The sequence below is a fragment of the Haliotis rubra genome, unplaced genomic scaffold (genome assembly GCF_003918875.1).
Source record: "Haliotis rubra isolate DU_JTF1 unplaced genomic scaffold, ASM391887v1 Scf2182, whole genome shotgun sequence".
Classification (NCBI taxonomy): domain Eukaryota; kingdom Metazoa; phylum Mollusca; class Gastropoda; order Lepetellida; family Haliotidae; genus Haliotis; species Haliotis rubra.
This window is the reverse complement of record NW_025766206.1, coordinates 16701-37164: the sequence shown is the minus strand read 5'-3', so window position 1 is coordinate 37164 and position 20464 is coordinate 16701. Positions and strand designations below refer to the sequence as shown.

Here is a 20464-nt window from a genome sequence, read left to right as displayed (position 1 = left end):
ACTTATGAAAGCTGCTGAGTCAGGGCACATTCGTGTTTTTGATTTTCTTGTGTCCCAAAAAGTTGATCTTAAACAAACTGACGACTTCAATAACACCGTCTTACATTTTGCATGTGAGGGAGGGAATGTAGACATTCTTCAACATCTGCTGACAACAGCTGACCTCAATGCGAGGGGAACGAATGGCTGGTCACAAGTTATGGTAGCAGCTCGATTTGGAAAGTCAGATGTTTTCAACTTGCTTGTTTCAAAGAAGTGGATCTCACTCTGAAAGACGACCAGGGCAACAACATGCTTCACCTCGCATGTCAGGGAGGAAACATGTCGATCACAGAGCATCTGCTACCACTGTTTGACATCAACAGCCGTGGACAGGATGGCAGGACGCCTGTGATGTACGCAGCTGTCAACAGAGTGAAGAGTGTGTTTGATTTGCTTGTCTCAGAGGGAGCTGATACATCGCTGAAGGGTGACCACAACAATTCCGTGTTTCATTTAGCTTGTCTAGGTGGAAATAAGTCAATAGTGGAACAACTACTTCCAAATGTTGACGTCAACAGTTTGGAAGACAATGGGAGAACAGCAATCATGGAGGCAGCTTTTTCCAGAAACAAAAATGTTTTCGATTTTCTGGTCTCAAAGAACGCCAATGTAAAAGTGTTCGATGACTACAGAGATAGTGTCCTACACTCAGCATGTAAGGGAGGCGAGACGTCGATCGTTCAGTGTGTTCTTCAAATGTTTGACGTCAATACCAGGGAAAAGAAGGGTTTGACACCAGCGATGATAGCAGCTTCGTTAGGAAACAGGCGTCTGTTCAACGTGCTTGTGTCACAACAAGCAGATCTAACTCTTACTGACGACCACGGTAACAACATGCTTCATCTCGCATGTCAGGGAGGAAACTGGTCCATCATAGTGCATCTGCTTCCACTGTTTGACATCAACTCTCGTGAACAAGATGGCGGGACAGCTGTAATGTACGCAGCCCTGAATGGAGTGAAGAGCTTGTTTGACCTTGTCTCTAAAGTAGATGACATGTCACTGAAGGATGATTACAACGCACCAATATTTCATTTAGCTTGTCGTGGTGGGAACGCTTCAATAGTAGAATACCTCCTACAGCAGAGTGATATCAATCACCGGGGATTCAACAACAGGACAGCTGTAATGGAGGCAGCCTTGGGGGGCAAAGCTAATGTTTTCAGTCTGCTTGTGTCAAAAGAAGCTGAGCTGAATCTGACCGACGACTACAATGATAACGTTCTACATTTTGCATGTCTTGGCGGAGACACAGCTATTGTAAGGAATCTTCTGAAGATATTGGACATAAATGCTAAAGGACGGAATGGCTGCACACCAGTTATGCATGCAGCTTGGGCAGGACAGAGGAATGTGTTCAGCCTCCTTGTGTCACAAAGTGTTGAGATGGATCTGCTGGATCTCTCCAGGAACAATTTACTGCATCTTGCTTGTCAGGGAGGAAACACGTCCATCATAAAGTATCTCCTGCCTCTGTTTGACATCAACAGTCTGGGAGAAGATGGGTGGACGCCAATAATGATGGCAGCTCTCAGTGGAAAGATGGATGCTTATGATCTGATTGCAGCAAATGGGGGTATTCCATTTTTGACTACTCCACAGAATGACAATGTTCTTCATGCAGCTTGTCAAGGTGGGAACAAAGCCATTGTTAGGAAGGTCACTGACAGCTTTGGCATCAACACAAGGGGTAAGAATGGTTGCACGCCTCTGATGAGAGCTGTTGTTGGAGGTCATATGAGTGTGATGAAGTTCCTGATGTCCCCAGGGTGCTGACCACACTCTGGTGGACAAGGATGGACTCACTCTTCTACATCTTGCGTGCAAATTCGGTCACCTTGACATTGTGAAACATATATCAGACAAGTTCAATATAGATACTCAAGACAAAGGTGGATTAACATGCATCATGACATCAGTGTTACATGGTAAAGTTGCAGTGTTTGACTACCTGAGAAGTAGAGGTGCTGATCTGACACTGGTTGACAGTACAGGTGATGACGCCTTAAATATTGCCTTTAAAGTGGACTGCAGACAAATCATAGAAACACTTACATCAGGTGGAGAGTCAGAGAGGAATGTCAAGCCATTGAATGACTTGATGAGATCAATAGTGAGGTCTGACGTGTACCATCTGAATATGTACATGCCAGACAGAGCTTAAATTCGGGAGCTAGAGATACCAAAATGGTAAAATAAATCAAGAAAATGACACCATTGATTATACCGATAAAGTCGGTATAGGGGCTTGTGCTTGACTCGAAGGTCTACAGTTACAGACGTCTTTGATAAACGGGACAAGAACTTACCTTGAAGGACTACAGTTGAAGGAGCCTTTAGTACAGGAGGCAAGCATTTAGCTTGAAGGGCAACAGTGAAGAAAGTCCCTCTGAAGGGAGAAGTGTTTTGACTTGAAGGTCTACATTTAAGGACGTCCGTGCTAGAGGAGACAAATACGTAGCTTGAAGGTCTACAGCTGGTCTACAGATAAAGGAGACAAATACGTAGCTTGAAGGTCTGAAGAAATCATTGATAGAGGAGACAAATACGTAGCTTGAAGGTCTACAGCTGAATAAATCATTGAAGAAATCATTGATATTGAAAAGGAGACAAATACGTAGCTTGAAGGTCTACAGTTGAAGAAATCATTGATAAAGGAGACAAATACGTAGCTTGAAGGTCTACAGCTGAAGAAATCATTGATAAAGGAGACAAATACGTAGCTTGAAGGTCTACAGCTGAAGGTCTACAGTTGACAGAAAAATCATTGATAAAGGAGACAAATACGTAGCTTGAAGGTCTACAGCTGAAGAAATCATTGATAAAGGAGACAAATACGTAGCTAGCTTGAAGGTCTACAGCTGAATAAATCATTGAAAGACTAGATCTACAGTTGAAGAAATGATAAAGGACTCATCAAATGCCAGAGAAGATATCATCAAACTACTTTGAAGAGGCAGCAATGAGTGTTTTGTGCATAATGTGTGTACATAAATATTATTCACTGAATATAGGTAATATAGTGGAGCAATGATTGAATGTTGTATCATAATGGACAGAAGAGAACTGTTGTAATTGCCATTGTTTAATGTTGTTTTACTTTCCTGGTTTGTATGTATTGGTATATTTTCATGCAGGAGTTAAAAATATATATGCTGTATGTTTCCCAATTGTGAAGTAGTTTAGCATACTTCTTTAGACTTCAATACTTTCGTCTGTAAGAATTACACATTTTGTTTAGGATCCAAACTTACGTCTTTATCAGATAAAGGGAATGTGTTATTTTCACAGAGTTAATTTTAATATAAAAATGTTCCGAGTGTCAGCACTATAAAATAAAATCATTTGAGAGATGACTATAATGGAGGATATCCTATGATATCCATGTCACATAATTACTGCAAATGATTAAATCTGTGTGCCAAGAGACAAGATAGCTGTGACAGGAAAAGAAGGTGACACCAAATGCTGCATAACGCTATTTGTCCTGAATGTTGCTTTCTATAGAAGATCAGAAGCTCAAAAAGTTTCACTTTGGATAATGTTCTATTAGTAATGAAATTATATTCCCAACGCCCGCCTAATGAAATTGATAGATCTGATTATTAACATGTACGGGTGCTTCTCACATCAAATGGCTGAAAGTTATTGTCCTAGCCGACATCGCATCCGACATCCCACATCCGGGTCTTTATTCTTTCAATATACAGAGGATCAATTCAGCCGAGATCTTCCCATGCCTGAACTCACTTATGATCAGAGAACTCTTTTGTCCCCGAGGTCTGAATCTGATTGTCAGTGTTTGCCTTGTGCAATGCTGAAAAAGGTTATTGTCACTCTATTGTTACTATTTAGACACTCTTGCTACGAATGTCATGACATATTGTACATTTTAGTTTTGTTTTGAAGAAGTTCTCGATATATACTGGCATTTTCCCTCAATTCTCTCAAATGTGTTCCATTAAAGATGTGCTTTGGGAAAGACAGCAATAACAAAGGTTACAGTTTGTTAGAATCACCATCAAATATAACTCACTTCCTGGACAAAACTGAATAACATGTTGTTACCGTGTTGTTGAAAAGTAAGAATCATTGATGAAAGGTATTTAGGAATAACACAAATGTTATTTAGATGTGTGTTGTTTAGGCAGGATATGTTATTTGTGTATACGATGCAGGTTTATTCGCAGGAAGGCGACTTTTTAGTTTTAGTTTTTCGCACGAAGGCACCTTTGCTGTTTAGTGTTGTTGCAGTAGTGTTTATGTAAGGGCTTACCGGGAGATTAACGGCTGATTAGCGTAAGGGTGGCGACTAAAATTTGTTCTAATTTCTACGTGAACACAGTTCATGGGTCAGTTCATGGTGTCACTAATTTGGTGAACTGTTATTTACGGTTGAGTGGTAATCATAAGAATTTGTGAGTTCGTATCCATCGCATAAAACAACAATGTCAACAGTGGCGATACAAGATTTTCTGAGACATGGCGAACACACAGTTACAGTACAAGTATCTACCTACAGCTCGAGGTGGAAGGTATTTGGTAGTTGCAAGTTATATGTACAGAATCAGTAAGAGAAAAGCAAATAGATTATTATGAATAAAATGAACATGAACGTCTTGTGGCTGTCGGCTTCGTCTGGGATAAGGGTTCTTGTATAAACACCTGAACCCATTGTTGCAAATTTCCACCCTTTTCGCACGAAGGCCCATGTTTTACACGCCCCAAAAAGTCGCCTTTCTGCGAAGACACCACAATGCCCATGATCAGGTCAATTACAGTCTTAGTCCTGGTGGGCATCTGGTGCTTTCTGAATTTCTTTTCCATACCAGTGATAAACGTGTTTGAAAACCACAACAAACATCATCTGTGCCGTCCATTGAGCAATATGTGTATGCAGGTTCGTATACTACTGTACACCTACCGCGTCTAGCATGTGATCACAATTCTTCAAGTGGCTTTACAGTTGACCGTTCTATGTTTGACGAACATGTTGTTACTGTCTTTATGTTGTTGAAGAATAAGAGTTATTGATGGAAGGTATGTAGGATTCGTTTTGATTTCTATGCAGGAGCTATGTGTATAAAGAATATCCATAAGGAGAAGTCGGTTTAGTGTCTTTTGCTGCTTTCTGGATTTTGTTAACATACACAGTGAAAAACGTAGAAATCAGAAACACCAACATCTAATTTCCAGAGATGCCTTCCAGAGATGTGTATGTATGTATGCAGGATGTTTCAAACAGATTCCAGAACAGTTTGTGGAACCTCGTGCTGCGAGCTGTTTCTGAGTATATGACAAAACAAAAAAAAAAAACAAAAACACACACACACAGAAAAATTGATGTTTTCCATACATGGTCGGCATCCGTACACAGTCGGGAGTTACCTGTTTCCTGACGCCATCACTGAATGGAACGGCATCATTGTAACTTTGTGAATGTGATTGTGTGATGAATATAAACATGCTCGTCTCATCTCATGGTGATGTTCACTGATATCCACGTACAAAATAGTATTTTCCAATCAGAATTGTATTCTTACAGCTGTGTTTTATGTTGTAATGATATATTATTGTCGCCTCATTCCCTTCTTATATATGCATATTGCTACAAAGATGCTTTAATAAACAGCGTGTAAACTTGTCTCAGTGTTTTAGTTGGGTTTGTTTGCATTGTAGAAACGTCTGTGTAGAATGGTAGCTCCATTCGGATGGGATTCGAATGGATTCGGACACCTCACTGTGGTCAGTCCCACCCAAGACCCTACCTTACATATCACTTCCTGGTTGATCACACTTCACTGTGGTCACCCACCCAAGACCCTACCTTACATATCACTTCCTGGTTGATCACACTTCACTGTGGTCAGTCCCACCCAAGACCCTTCCTGGTTGATCACACTTTACATATCACTTCCCTGGTTGATCACACTTCACTGTGGTCAGTCCCACCCAAGACCCTACCTTACATATCACTTCCTGGTTGATCACACTTCACTGTGGTCAGTCCCACCCAAGACCCTACCTTACATATCACTTCCTGGTTGATCACACTTCACTGTGGTCAGTCCCACCCAAGACCCTACCTTACATATCACTTCCTGGTTGATCACACTTCACTGTGGTCAGTCCCACCCTAGACCCCACCTTACATATCACTTCCTGGTTGATCACACTTCACTGTGGTCAGTCCCACCCAAGACCCTTTACATTTACATATCACTTCCTGTGGTTGATCACACACTTCACTGTGGTCAGTCCAGTCACACCCAAGACCCTACTTTACATATCACTTCCTGGTTGATCACACTTCACTGTGGTCAGTCCCACCCAAGACCCTACCTTACATATCACTTCCTGGTTGATCACACTTCACTGTGGTCAGTCCCACCCAAGACCCTACTTTACATATCACTATCATTTCACTTCCCTGTGGTCACTTCCACACTTCACTGTGGTCAGTCCACCCTACCCTACTTTACATATCACTTCCTGGTTGATCACACTTCAGGTCCAGTCCCAATCAAGACCCTACCTGTGGTCAGTCCACCCCCAAGACCCTACTTTACATATCACTTCCTGGTTGATCACACTTCACTGTGGTCAGTCCCACCCAAGACCCTACTTTACATATCACTTCCTGGTTGATCACACTTCACTGTGGTCAGTCCCACCCAAGACCCTACTTTACATATCACTTCCTGGTTGATCACACATTCACTGTGGTCAGTCCTGTGGTCACCCCCAAGACCCTACCTTACATATCACTTCCTGGTTGATCACACTTCACTGTGGTCAGTCCCACCCAACACCCTACCTTACATATCACTTCCTGGTTGATCACACTTCACTGTGGTCAGTCCCACCCAAGACCCTACCTTACATATCACTTCCTGGTTGATCACACTTCACTGTGGTCAGTCCCACCCAAGACCCTACCTTACATATATCACTTCCTGGTTGATCACACTTCACTGTGGTCAGTCCCACCCAAGACCCTACTTTACATATCACTTCCTGGTTGATCACACTTCACTGTGGTCAGTCCCACCCAAGACCCTACCTTACATATCACTTCCTGGTTGATCACACTTCACTGTGGTCAGTCCCACCCAAGACCCTACTTTACATATCACTTCCTGGTTGATCACACTTCACTGTGGTCAGTCCCACCCAAGACCCTACCTTACATATCACTTCCTGGTGGTACCTTACACTTGCCGCAGTTTTTCTGTTGTAACATTGCTGACGTTTTGTACCTTGCAGTTCTATTGAAAACGAAAATCCACGGCCTCTGTGCACGTTACATTAATGTTATTATCATAGTTCTAAAATACGTCATACTTTCCTCAATCTTTTATCAAATAATTGTGACTTTATAAGATTGGACTATACAGCACATTTTGTATACTTTAATCAATAACGAGAATACTAAACGCTGTCTAAGCTAGTGTTGATCTTCATTTTCCAAGTTGTAAGATAATTAGCATTATGTGTTAAAGCTTTAAGACTACATGCATGGTCCAAGTCTATAATCTGTCAGTATCGATATAGCTCGTCTTTATTCCCAAGTTTTCTTGATAAGCTTTATGTACTAATTGTTAAGACGACATGTCCGGGGAGAGAAGTAACATTGCTCTACGATGACACGCTCCCGTGAAACCTGGTAGATAATTTTGGTCATTTCTGCATTCTCAAGTCTTTCAAAGCTACAAAGTAATCTCATGATTTAGATAGTCAGCAGTGTAGATTAGCAACATTTGTAAGTATTGTTAAAAGAAGTGACCATTGAACGTGCGACCATATCCCGAACTCATGAAAAGCCCCGAATAAAGACTGGCCACTAATCGATGATACTTTTCTTGGTTATTTGAAGGTAAGCCATGTTCAATTCATTCATTGTATATTCTTAAATTATGTTCATATTTTCTCTGTTTTCTATGGCGTTCCATACTGTTTACACCAATATTATCATTAAACTATGCAGTATTGATTAAGTTACAACAGGAGGGAATATCTGTATCATAGTTAGGTGAGACCACGTAGCACCAATCTAACATTTTAATTTACATCAACATAGTTTACAGAAAAATATAGTAAAATTAAGACATAATATAAGTTCAGTAAATCACAATTACATGTACATATAATCGGGCTCGTGGAAGCAAAGAAATTCTTGTGCACATGTTGTATATATTATTGCGTGTTTGCAATCAAAGTGTATGCCAGAGAATGTATTTCTAAATGATTATTATATGTGTTTAATTCAAATGTTCCATGCTACCTTTCATCAAACAATGTTTAAACAATGTACATATTACGTGAGGTAAATATACTGAATACGCAAAACTCTTGAGCCCACATAACACTTGTTGTTTTATTCAGCTGCTCACATACTGCTGCGTCATCAGTATTGTTAATCTCTATGTAGACGTTTACCCATTCAATTACATGCCGTTCGGCATTGTCAGTAAGGGTTATATCATTTTGTGGTGTTTCGTTAATATTTTATTTCGCAATTCACTAACCGAGTCGCAGTTACCTCCATTAGTTAAAAGCACATGGAAACAGGCCGCAATGGCAAACTTGCAACAGGACTTGGATTCCATCCCACTAACAGTGAAAATAGGCCACCAAAGTGTATGTATATGATGCATATGAGTTATAACATTACCTAGATGTTGTTTCTATAACAGTTTTACATGTCAGCCATAAGGTTTGTTCATGCATCAAAATGTGCACCGCATCGGTTTTTTCATTCCCGCGCAGTGCAGCGTGGCGATTCAAATTAGTTTACAGTATGTTTGAGCTCTGTACAGAGTAAGTTAGTATTATAAATGGTATTTTATATTTAGTTTCCAGTGTTAGCATATTCTAGTGTAGTCTAAACAGTGATATTTTCACAAAGAGTTAATTATTGTTAGAAATTTGTACAGATAGCCTTCATGTCCAGCTTGTCAATTTGAAGTGCACGTACAATTTCAAGATATCGGTCACGCTAGCGCTTCACTGTAATACTGTCGTTACACTGTTCAATTCTGCATTATCAAAATGCTTCCAGATTGTGTTCTGACTGGAACCTTTCGTTTGTTTCAGTCTTTTACGGGAAAGAGTTCCTTCCGTTCCCCCAACTCTAAACCAAACTCTAAACCTAACCCTAAACCTAACCCTAAACCTAGCCCTAACTTAAAGTTTGGATTTTTAATCATTTTGTGAGTTCTCTAGTAATTGTTGTGTTAAGTTTTGTTTATAATTCTAGAATATTTATACATATTATTTGGGATGGGTGAACGGAGGAACTCTTACCCTTTACGTATTATCACGGACAGGAATAAAGTTTATGTCATCGTAACCTTCTTTCGTCTGTACAATTCTTAATTCATGATTCTCAGAATATATTAATTGTGCAAGGTTATGAATTTGCTGATGTTTTATTATGAAATGTAAATGACTCATGAAATGCACTAAAGACTGGTGGATGCTTCTCTTGGTTATTTGAAGGGGTTGCGGTCCCAAGCTAATTCCCCGACAACAAATTCTAGGTATTATAATTCCCAGCCTAGACCAAATATAAACCCTAAAAAGGTTACTATGGGGTCAAGGTTATTATAATATCATGAAATCGACGACACTGTTGACAAGAGGGGAAACTGTTTGCTGTTACGAGATAAAGAGTACACCGGAAATACTAGTAGAATCGCCCCTAGGGGTGGAAGGTTTTCAGAAACTACGTATACTGAATCAGGCACAAGAAGAAACTGTTCTGAATAATAGAAACAGGTTTTATATGTTATGCATGTAGCTACCAACAGATGTGAAACAGATTTACCCTGGTATATTTCAAGGACTAAATGCTAGCTGTGACCCATACCCAGGTTCAGATAGGGAGGATGGGCTGCACAGACGAGCTGGGCCCTGGTTCAGACAGGGAGGATGTGCTACAGACACTGGGCCCAGGTTCAGATAGGGGGATGGGCTACACGAGCTGGGCCCAGGTTCAGACAGGGAGGATGTGCTACAGACACTGGGCCCAGGTTCAGATAGGGAGGATGGGCTACACGAGCTGGGCCCTGGTTCAGACAGGGAGGATGTGCTACAGACACTGGGCCCAGGTTCAGATAGGGAGGATGGGCTACACGAGCTGGGCCCTGGTTCAGACAGGGAGGATGTGCTACAGACACTGGGCCCAGGTTCAGATGGGGGATGTGCTACACTGGGCCCAGGTTTAGATAGGGAGGATGGGCTACACGAGCTGGGCCCTGGTTCAGACAGGGAGGATGTGCTACAGACACTGGGCCCAGGTTCAGATAGGGGGATGGGCTACACGAGCTGGGCCCTGGTTCAGACAGGGAGGATGTGCTACAGACACTGGGCCCAGGTTCAGATAGGGAGGATGGGCTACACGAGCTGGGCCCTGGTTCAGACAGGGAGGATGTGACTACAGACACTGGGCCCAGGTTCAGATAGGGAGGATGGATGGGCTGCACGAGCTGGGCCCTGGTTCAGACAGGGGAGGATGTGCTACAGACACTGGGCCCAGGTTCAGACAGGGAGGATGTACTACAGCTGGGCCCAGGTTCAGATAGCTGGGCCCTGGTTCAGACAGGGAGGATGGGCTACACGAGCTGGGCCCTGGTTCAGATAGGGAGGATGTGCTACACGAGCTGGGCCCAGGTTCAGACAGGGAGGATGGGCTACACGAGCTGACCCAGGTTCAGACAGGGAGGATGTCCTACACATGCTTAGATAGGGGACCGTCCTCCCTGTCTGAAACTAGGCCCTGTGCTGGCCCCAGCACACAACTCATTTATCATGACTTTAGGGTTAATTATCACTTATGTAGATTTTGAGGCATATTGTTTAGCAGTTTCGTGGGTTTTAATCAAAACCGTAAGGATGGATTCCTATGTTTCAATTCTCCTGGAATAAGAAATGACGTACGTTGTTTAGAAAGTACTGTGATCATTACAAAAATGATCAGAAACAAGTTTTGCCGATCGCTTCGTTAATTCAGTATATATTCATGCACATCATTTGGACCAACCATTGTATATTGTATGTATGAATTCCCAGTCATGTACAATTTTATAAAAATAAAGAGAAAAAGGAAAGAATGATCCTCAGAAACAGTGAGTGAGTTTCAGTTTTATGCCACACTCAGGCATATTCCAGCTATATGGCGGCAGTCAGGATCAGACAATCGGTGATCAACAGCATGAGCATCGATCTACGTAATTGAGATACGATGACATGTGTCAACCAAGTCAGCAAACCTAACCACCGGATCCCGTTAGTCGCCTCCTACGACAAGTATGGGTTGCTGAATAAGCATTTTCTAACCAGGATCTTCACGGGTCTCTTCAGAAACGTGGTGGGTGGCCTACGCGACGAAGTGCTGGGTGTCTTGACATAAAATGTACATGATCCAACAGATTGAGGCATGTAATCTCACTTTCTCTGATAACACTTTGGCTGTTGCCAAGGACAACATGACGTGTGTTAATTTATGTGTCCTAGAACTGGAATTAATGTGTAGTTAAACAACAAACAATCACTCCAGGACATTGACAGAATGTCAATCAAAATTTCAATAAAAAGTTTAAAAGGCGTGAAGATATCTGAAAGTTTACAACAAAACTGGGATGCAGTCAATGCTTGATCCGAATAAATATTCACATCTTTGATTGCACATGCTATATAGGAAAGAGTTATTTCTGATAAATTAGGTCAATTTGTCCATGACTGAATTATAAATATACTGAATCTCCCCGTAATAATAATAATAATAAATATACACTTGTATAGCGCTTGTTTCCAGTATTATAATGAACTGCTCAAAAGCGCTTGTGAGCAATGAACTGTCCTGGGAATACACAGTCTACACTCAGTCAACGCGCCCGCACAGTGAGTTTGAGTGAGTTTAGTTTGACGCCGCACTCAGCAATATCCCAGCCATATAGCGGCGGTCTGTAAACAATCGAGTCTGGAGCAGACAATCCAGTGATCAACAGCATGAGCATCGATCTGCGCAATTGGGAACCGATGACATGTGTCGACCAGGTCAGCGAGCCTGACCAAACGATCCCGTTAGTCGCCTCTTACGACAAGCATAGGTTACGGAAGATCAATAGTCAAACCCGGACCACGGGTGGCGCCCGAAGAGTATTCTCGAGGTCATTCTCTGGTCCTATATTACTCAGATAACAGGCTTGATATGCGATGTGATATTAACTTGTCGCGCTTCGGTAACAACGACGAAATGTGGACTTGAAGTTGGAAAGTGTGGGTGGAGATATAGGAAGGTTTGAACATGTCATTCTTAAATGTTGTCGAAAAAAATTCTCTTCTCTCACAAACACTAACTGAAGTTTTGCAATTTTACCTGGAACGCCTCAATAATACGCATGAGGTCATGGGTGGCGGGTAGCCTAGTGGTTAAAGCGTTCGCTCGTCATACCGAAGACCTGGGTTCAATTCCCAACATAGATACAATGTTTGAAGCCCATTTCTGGTGTTCCCCGCAGTGATATTGCTGAAATATTGCAAAAAGCGGCATAAAAGTAAACTCACTCACTCACTCATGAAGTCAGAATGTCGGTGATTTGTCGGTCTGGACAACAGGCAATAATTCCCAACCGCAATACGTTCAGTGGACTTAGGAGTGTTGCGCGTTGAGTGTTAAGTCAGTGGTTGATGTTCCGTTTCCTTCAATGTATTGAGGTTAGTAGCTTCAATGAACTCATTCATATGTGGTATACTGTAATAGCTTTTATAGGAATAGAAGTGCTGTGGATGAGGTGCCCCAGAGAAGGTTGGGGCAAAAATCAGAGTAGTGGGGAACAGCAAGAAAACTGTGAGGCACATCTAGGAAGGTGTGAGTTACAGCTGGCGTGGGGTTAGGGCCACAGCTGCGAAAAGTGAGATACAGCTGGTGAGGTGTGAGGTACAGCTAGGGAGGTGTGGGGTACAGCTGGGGAGTGGTGAGGAACAGCTGGGAAGCTGTGAGGTACAGCTGGGGAGGTGTGAGGGGTACAGCTGGGGAGGTGTGAGTTACAACTGGGGAGCTGTGGATGAACAGCTTGAGGTGTGTGAGATACAGTTGGGGAGGTGTTGAGGCACAGCTAGGGAGGTGTGATGTACAGCTAGGGAGTTGTGAAGTACAGATAGAGAGGTGTGATGTACTGCTAGGGAGGTGTTAGATACAGCTAGGGAGGTGTGAGGAACAGCTGGGGAAGGTGTGATGTACAGCTGGGGAGCTGTGAGGTACAGCTGGGGGTTTGTGAGGTACAGCTGGGGAGGTGTAAGGAACAGCTAGGAGGTGGAGGAACAGCTGGGGAGGTGTGAGAGGTACAGCTGGGGAGTTGTAAGGAACAGCTAGGGAGGTGTGAGATACCGCTGGGGAGGTAGGAGTTTTGAAGGTGAGTACAGCCATTGAGGTGTGATGTACAGCTAGGAAAGTGTGAGAGATACAGCTAGGGAGGTGTGAGGTACAGCTGGGGAGGAGTGGAGGAACAGGTGGGTAGTTGTCAGGTACAGCTGGTTCGTTTAGAGGTACAGCTGGGGAGGTGTGAGGCACAGCTGGGGAGGTGTGGATTTTACGGCTGGGGAGGTGTGAGGCACAGCTAGGGAGGTGTGAGGTACAGCAGCTCTGGGAGTTATGAGGAACAGCTGGGGAGCTGTGAGGTACAGCTGGGGAGGTGTGAGGTACAGCTGGGGAGCTTGTGAGGAACAGCTAGGGAGTGTGAGATACAGCTGGGGAGCTGTGAGATGCAGCTAGGGGAGTGTGAGGTACAGCTGGGTAGTTGTGGATGTACAGCTGGGGAGCTGTGAGGTACAGCTAGGGGAGGTGTGAGAGGCACAGCTGGAGAGTTGTGACTAACTGCTGGGGAGGTGTGAGGTACAGCTGGGGATTTGTGGAGGAACAGCTAGGGAGGTGTGGGATACAGCTGGGAAGTTGTGAGAGGAACAGCTAGGGAGGTGTGAGGTACAGCTGGAGAGTTGTGACTAACTGCTGGGGAGGTGTGAGGTACAGCTAGGGAGGTGTGAGGTACAGCTAGGGAGGTGTGAGGTACAGCTGGGGAGCTGTGAGGTACAGGTAGGGAGGTGTGAGGTACAGCTAGGGAGGTGTGAGGTACAGCTGGGGAGGGGTGAGGTACAGCTGGGGAGTTTGAGGTACAGCTGGGAAAGGAGTGAGGTACAGCTAGGGAGCTGTGTGAGGTACAGCTGGGGAGTTGTGGAGATACAGCTGGGAAGGAGTGAGTGAGTGAGTTATTATTTAACGTCGCATCGGCAATATTTCAGCCATATCGTGACGAGAACATTTGAGATTGAAATGGAATATGTGTATAATATAAAACCTGCCAACGAAGGGCAGTAAAACAACTAGAATATCACAGATATGTATGTAAAACCAGCAATTAAACTAAAATATGTTAATTTGAAATGACAATACAATATAAAAACGGACTATAGATCGCCATCAACTGAAGGTAGATCACCATATTAGGAACCATGGGGACTTACATTACTTTTGCTACCTACATGGATCCTAGTTGGATTTACACCATCCCTTCAGCCATTGGCGACAGAAGAGAAATCTAGCCATAAATTAAAAAGCACACATATTCTACGATTAAAAACGTGGTAAGCCTAAATTTACTCTAAATGTGTTGGGACTTACGTACCCCCTCAGGAGGACAATAATTTTACAATACTTCAACCCCCTTTGAGGGTACAGCCACTAACAATCTAAGTTGATAATCTAAACTACCAATTATAAAATATTTATCTATCTACAAAACATATATCAAAAATTCATTTAACAGATCTATCTCCTTTAAAAATCAATGATTAAATGATAGTTAACATTACTAAAAAGGTCCTTTATTGTTTTGACATTAAAATATCTACCCTTTATGATGGAGATTCAACACAGTCAAGCAGGACATGCTTGACCGTGGTTCTCTCATCACAAGGGATACAAAACGGAGGATCCTCACCTTGCAATAGGTACCCATGAGTGTATCTAGTGTGGCCAATACGACATCGTCGCATGATGACCTCTTCAAATCTGGACTGACAACCCAAGTAGGTGTAACCAATGTAGGGTTTTATGGCATGTAATTTATTAATACCTACTTGGGTGTCCCACTTCTTTTGCATCAGATCGCGGATGTATGTTCTAATGCTAGCTTTGTAATCAGAGTAAGGAATAAGAAGTGGTGTCACAGATTTGTTGAGTGCTGCCTTTGCAGCAAGATCGGCCATTGTATTCCCAGAAATACCAACGTGACTGGGTAACCAACAGAGGACGATGTCGCATTGGCCAGTTGCAAGATCATTATATAATTCTATAATTTCTATTAAAAGTGGATGTTTACAAGAAATATTTTTAATCGCCTGAAGGCAAGACAGAGAGTCAGAAAAGATGATATATTGTTTATGTTTGGGATGTCGTTGAATATATTTAAGAGCTGTTAATATGGCGTTTGCTTCTGCTGTAAAAATGGAGCTGTTATCTGGTATTCTAGAAGATATTGTTCTGGGATCCAATGACCGTGGCACATGACACCGCGCCACCATCCTTGGACCCATCTGTAAATAAGGATTTGTGTGTATTATATTTAGATTTTAGTTGACTATATTCTTGTTTATATTGTAATTCATTAGTTTCAGATTTCTTAAACTGTGTCAAAGTAAGGTCAACATCAGGCCTAACCAGTTGCCAAGGAGGAGAAGAAAGAAGACGGGAAGGAGCTATATTTCCCAGCTCAATGCCGGCAGCGGACAGGAATGGCTTAATTCTGTGCCCAAGAGGCGGAACAAGAGAAGGTTTTTTTATTGTATAAATCCTCATAGAGGAGATTAAAGACACAGTTAAATGCAGGGTTAGACTCGCTAGAATATAGTTTAGTAATGTATTGTAAGGATAATTTTATCCGACGTTGTGTAAGAGAAGGCTCATCTGCTTCAACATATAGACTATCAATAGGAGAGGTTCTAAAGGAACCAAGACAAAGTCTTAGGCCTTGGTGGTGGACAGAATCAAGAAGTTTTAAGTTGCTTTTGCAGGCTCCACCATAAACGATGGAGCCATAATCAAGTTTCGAGCGAACCAATGATCGATATAGGTGGAGCAGGGTAGCTTGATCCCTTCCCCACTTTGAGTTGGAAACAACTTTCAACAAATCAAGTGCCTTCAGGCATTTAGCTTTAAGGGCTTTAATATGCGGCAAAAAGGTTAAATGAGAGTCAAAGATTAGACCCAAGAACTTGGCCTCCTTCACAAGTTTGATGGGAGTGCCATTTAAAGATAGTTCAGGGTCTTTATGCGGCTTATATTTTCTACAAAAGTGTAGACAATTAGTTTTGGATTTGGAAAATTTAAAGCCGTTTTCAAGACACCATTTATTTATTTTATTTAAACACAACTGCAATTGCCGTTCAATGGTATGCATATTTTTACCACGACAGGAAATATTAAAATCATCCACAAAAAGCGATCCATCGATTGAATCATTTAAAACCTTGGATAAACTGTTGATCTTGATACTAAATAAAGTGACAGACAAAATACTGCCTTGAGGGACACCCTGATCCTGATTGTAATGGTCAGACAGGGTTGAACCCACTCGGACTTGAAATTGTCTGTCTTTCAAAAACTGTGATATAAAAAGAGGCAAACGGCCTCTCAAACCAAAGTCATGTAAATCCTTCAAAATGCCATGCTTCCAGGTCGTATCATAAGCTTTCTCAAGATCAAAGAAAATTGATACAGCATGTTGTTTATTTACTATAGCATTCTTAACAAAGGATTCTAAACGTACCAAATGATCAATGGTACTACGATTTTTCCTGAAACCACATTGAATATCTGTTATAAGGTTATTGGTTTCAAGATACCAAGTTAATCTATTATTCACCATACGTTCCATGGTTTTACAAACACAGCTAGTTAGAGCGATCGGTCTGTAATTAGACGGATCGGTATGATCCTTTGCCAGGTTTTGGTATTGGGACTACAATGGCATTACGCCATGAAGGAGGAAATTCTCCAGACGTCCATATTTTGTCAAAGATATCTAAAAGTGTCATAAGACACTGTTCCGGTAAGTGTTTCAGTAGCTGGTAATGTATATTGTCATCACCACGCTGCAGTGTCATGAGCTTGCTCAAGAGCAGTATGTAGCTCATGTAATGAAAACACTTCATTATAATCTTCACCGTTATGCGAGTCAAAATTAAGTTTCGTCTTTTCCTGTTGTTTCTGATATCTCTGAAACTCAGGGACATAATTTGCCGATGATGAATTTTGGCAAGAGTTTCGCCAATTTTATTTGCAATGTTGCATTTGTCAGTTATTACATTGTCACCATCTTTAAGATGATGAACAGCAGATTTGGAACCTTTGCCTTTTATTCTCTGAACCATGTTCCACACCTTAGACATTGGCGTGCGTGAATTAATATTGGAGACATATTTCCTCCAAGATTGTCGTTTGTTTTGTTTGAAGGTACGACGTGCCTTTGCATTGAGTATTTTGAATTTATTTAAATTGTGGACCGTTGGATGGTGGCGGAAATAATGTTCTGCCTTCTTCCTCGCCTTTCTGGCTTGTCTACAGTCTGTATTAAACCATGGTTTCCGTACATGTGGAGTTGTAGAGGATTTCGGTATACACTCGTCAGCTATTTCATTTATAACGTCAGCAAAAATCTGAATGGGATCAGTTATATCACTGAAACATTCAGGTCGCAATTTAGATTTACATAAAGTTTTATATAAAGACCAGTTCGCCTTCGAAAAGTTCCATCTTGTATACGATGGAGAATCAGATGGAGTTACTTCTGAAAGGATAGTTGGGAAGTGGTCACTTCCACAAAGGTCATTATGAACAGACCAATCAAATTCATTCAGGAGGTTAGAATCTGCAAGAGACAAATCCAGAGAAGAATAAGTGCCAGTTGCAGGATGCAGATAGGTGCTTGAATCATCATTAAATATGCACAGGTCATTATTGGAAATGAAATCTTCAATTATTTTGCCTTTAGTATTAGTGTTAATACTGCCCCAGAGTGGGTTGTGACCGTTTAGGTCACCCATAATAACACATGGCTTTGGGAGTTGATCATAGAGTGATTGAAGATCAGTCAGCTGAAGGTCTGATGAAGGCGGAATATACAGAGAGCAATAATGTAAATGCTACACCCAGAGTAAGTCGCACTGCAACAGCTTGAGAGTAGTATTAAGAGTAACAGGGCTGTGAATAACGTTCTGTCGTATAAGGATAGTAGAACCTCCAGTAGCCTCTATCACCTGGAGGGGAAAAATAATTATAGTCTTCAAACTGGCTTAAGTTAAAATGATCTGTTTGTTTCAGATATGTCTCTTGCAGACAGAACGCTGATGGTGTTAAATCTTGGACAATTAGCTGTATTTCATTAAAATTTGTCCGGAGTCCTCTACAGTTCCACTGCACGATATTGGTAGATAAACCTATCTTTTAGGCGGATTAATGGGGATCTACCCCTGCACTGTTTTCGAGGGCGACAAGCCATGTGCCCTAGAATGGACGTTTTCGGACACGTCCATGTCCTCAAGTGATCCGTATTTGTTATACAATTTGACTTTATCATCGGAACCTTTTGGGGCTCTGCCACTTTGTTTTTTCAAAGAATCTTGCTTCGGTTTGCCTTTGCTTTTGACGGTTGTTGGAACGTTACTGCTAGACTGAGACATTTGAGACGCCTGAGAAGACGTATCATGATCATAATTTGCTTCTGAGTGTGTTTGGGGCGTGCGAGGAAGTGGTTCCGCAGTTTGTGTAGACATACATGATTCCGAAGTATGCGTAGAACGCACGGATGTGACAATTTCTGGCTTGTTCGTTTTGACCCAAGTCAAATCTGTTTGGCAGGTTACAGACGATGTGGATACTGGCGATGTAGTTACCTGTGGCCTGATTTCAGAGGGTGTCTTAGTGACAGATGCATACGTATCGTTTGGCAACGTAGATTCAACCAACTTTTTTGCATCAGCAAAGCTAATGTTTTGTGTGAATTTAATTCTGTTAATGTCCATTTGTTTTTTCCACATTTTGCAGTCTTTGGAAAAAGAAGAATGGCTACCCGAACAGTTTGTGCACTTTTTAATGACATTTTCGCAGTCTTCCGTGACATGAGTCGTCTCGCTGCAATGTCCACATGTTACTGGCTTTGTGCAAGTGTTTGCGCCATGACCATATTTTTGGCATCTATAACACCTTAATGGATTTGGAATATAGATATCGACTGCAATGTTACAATATCCCGCCTTAATTGACTGTGGGGATTCGGGGTTGAGAACGAAAACAGATAGGTATTAGTTTGAATAGTCTCATTGTTTTTGCGGGTAGTGAACCTTTTGACATAAGTAACTCCTTGGTCCTTCATTTCCGACACAATATCCAGTTCCGTCATGTCAGTCAACAAGCGTTCCCTGTCTCTGATTATGCCTTTGCTGGTATTCAGTGTTCGGTGTGCTGACACTGAGACAGGAACACCCACAAATGATTCAATAGACATTAGGTTTGATGCTTGTTGCCTTTGCTACATTCAATTAGCAATGCACCTGAACGTAAACGTTTAATGTTTTGACGTCTCCCGCAATGCCATGTATACCCTTTGATACAGCAAATGGGTTTAATTTCAGGGCGTTTTATCAGGACTTTCCAGCACCAGGAAACGTGGCCAGTAATCAGTAGATTTTGAAGGTCGTTCATCGTCGTTGTCCAGTGGACGTTTGGGTTTTTTGAGGGGTTTGGTACTCCATGGTTGTTTATATAATGGTTCATCATCCGAGCTCCCCACCCGCCACGGAGTGTCATAAAGACAGTGCTAATAACAAGTGGATCTCCGACTTGCAGCACCAGGGATACCCGGATGATATACGCCAGCAGAAGAATTAAAGAATTAATTAATCTACCAGATTGGCCCATGAGCCACCGCCTTCTGGGTATATGACTCTAGGCAAATTACAAAATTGATGAAGATGCACTTGAAATTCAATTGATAAATAATTTAGCCAAGACTTTTATCAAAACCAGTTAAAAGTTGAAGTATTTTGTGAAATACAATAATACTCAGGGCTTGGCATGACCAGCCGATTGGTTGAACTGGGCCCATTCAACCACCCGTCTAGGTGAAGTAAACAGCTGGGAAGGAGTGAGGTACAGCTGGGGAGCTGTGAGGTACAGCTAGAGAGGTATGAGGTACAGCTGGGGAGTTGTGAGGAACAGCAAGGGACGTGTGAGATACAGCTGGGGAGTGGTGAGGTACAGCCAGGGAGGTGTGATGTAAACTAGGGAGCTGTGAGGTACAGCTAGGGAGGTATGTAGTACAGCTTGGGGAGCTGTGAGGAACATCTGGGGAGTTGTGAGGTACAG

General features: G+C 42.2%; 1 protein-coding gene and 1 long non-coding RNA gene across 2 annotated transcripts; one reads left to right on the top strand and one right to left on the bottom strand.

Annotated features, from left to right (window-relative positions):
• Window positions 1-255: 255 nt before the first annotated feature.
• LOC124277124 (putative ankyrin repeat protein RF_0381) lies at window positions 256-2774 on the top strand. The gene is made up of 2 exons (XM_046712781.1): window positions 256-2510; window positions 2671-2774. Exon 1 carries the CDS (start codon window positions 292-294, stop codon window positions 1816-1818), a length of 1527 nt encoding a protein of 508 aa, XP_046568737.1. The 5' UTR covers window positions 256-291; the 3' UTR covers window positions 1819-2510; window positions 2671-2774.
• Window positions 2775-5557: 2783 nt separating this feature from the next.
• On the bottom strand, window positions 5558-6026 carry LOC124277127. Its single transcript, XR_006898750.1, has 2 exons — window positions 5945-6026; window positions 5558-5810 (listed from the first exon to the last, which is right to left on the bottom strand). It is a non-coding gene; the product is annotated as an uncharacterized LOC124277127 (long non-coding RNA).
• Between the last annotated feature and the right edge of the window lie 14438 nt (window positions 6027-20464).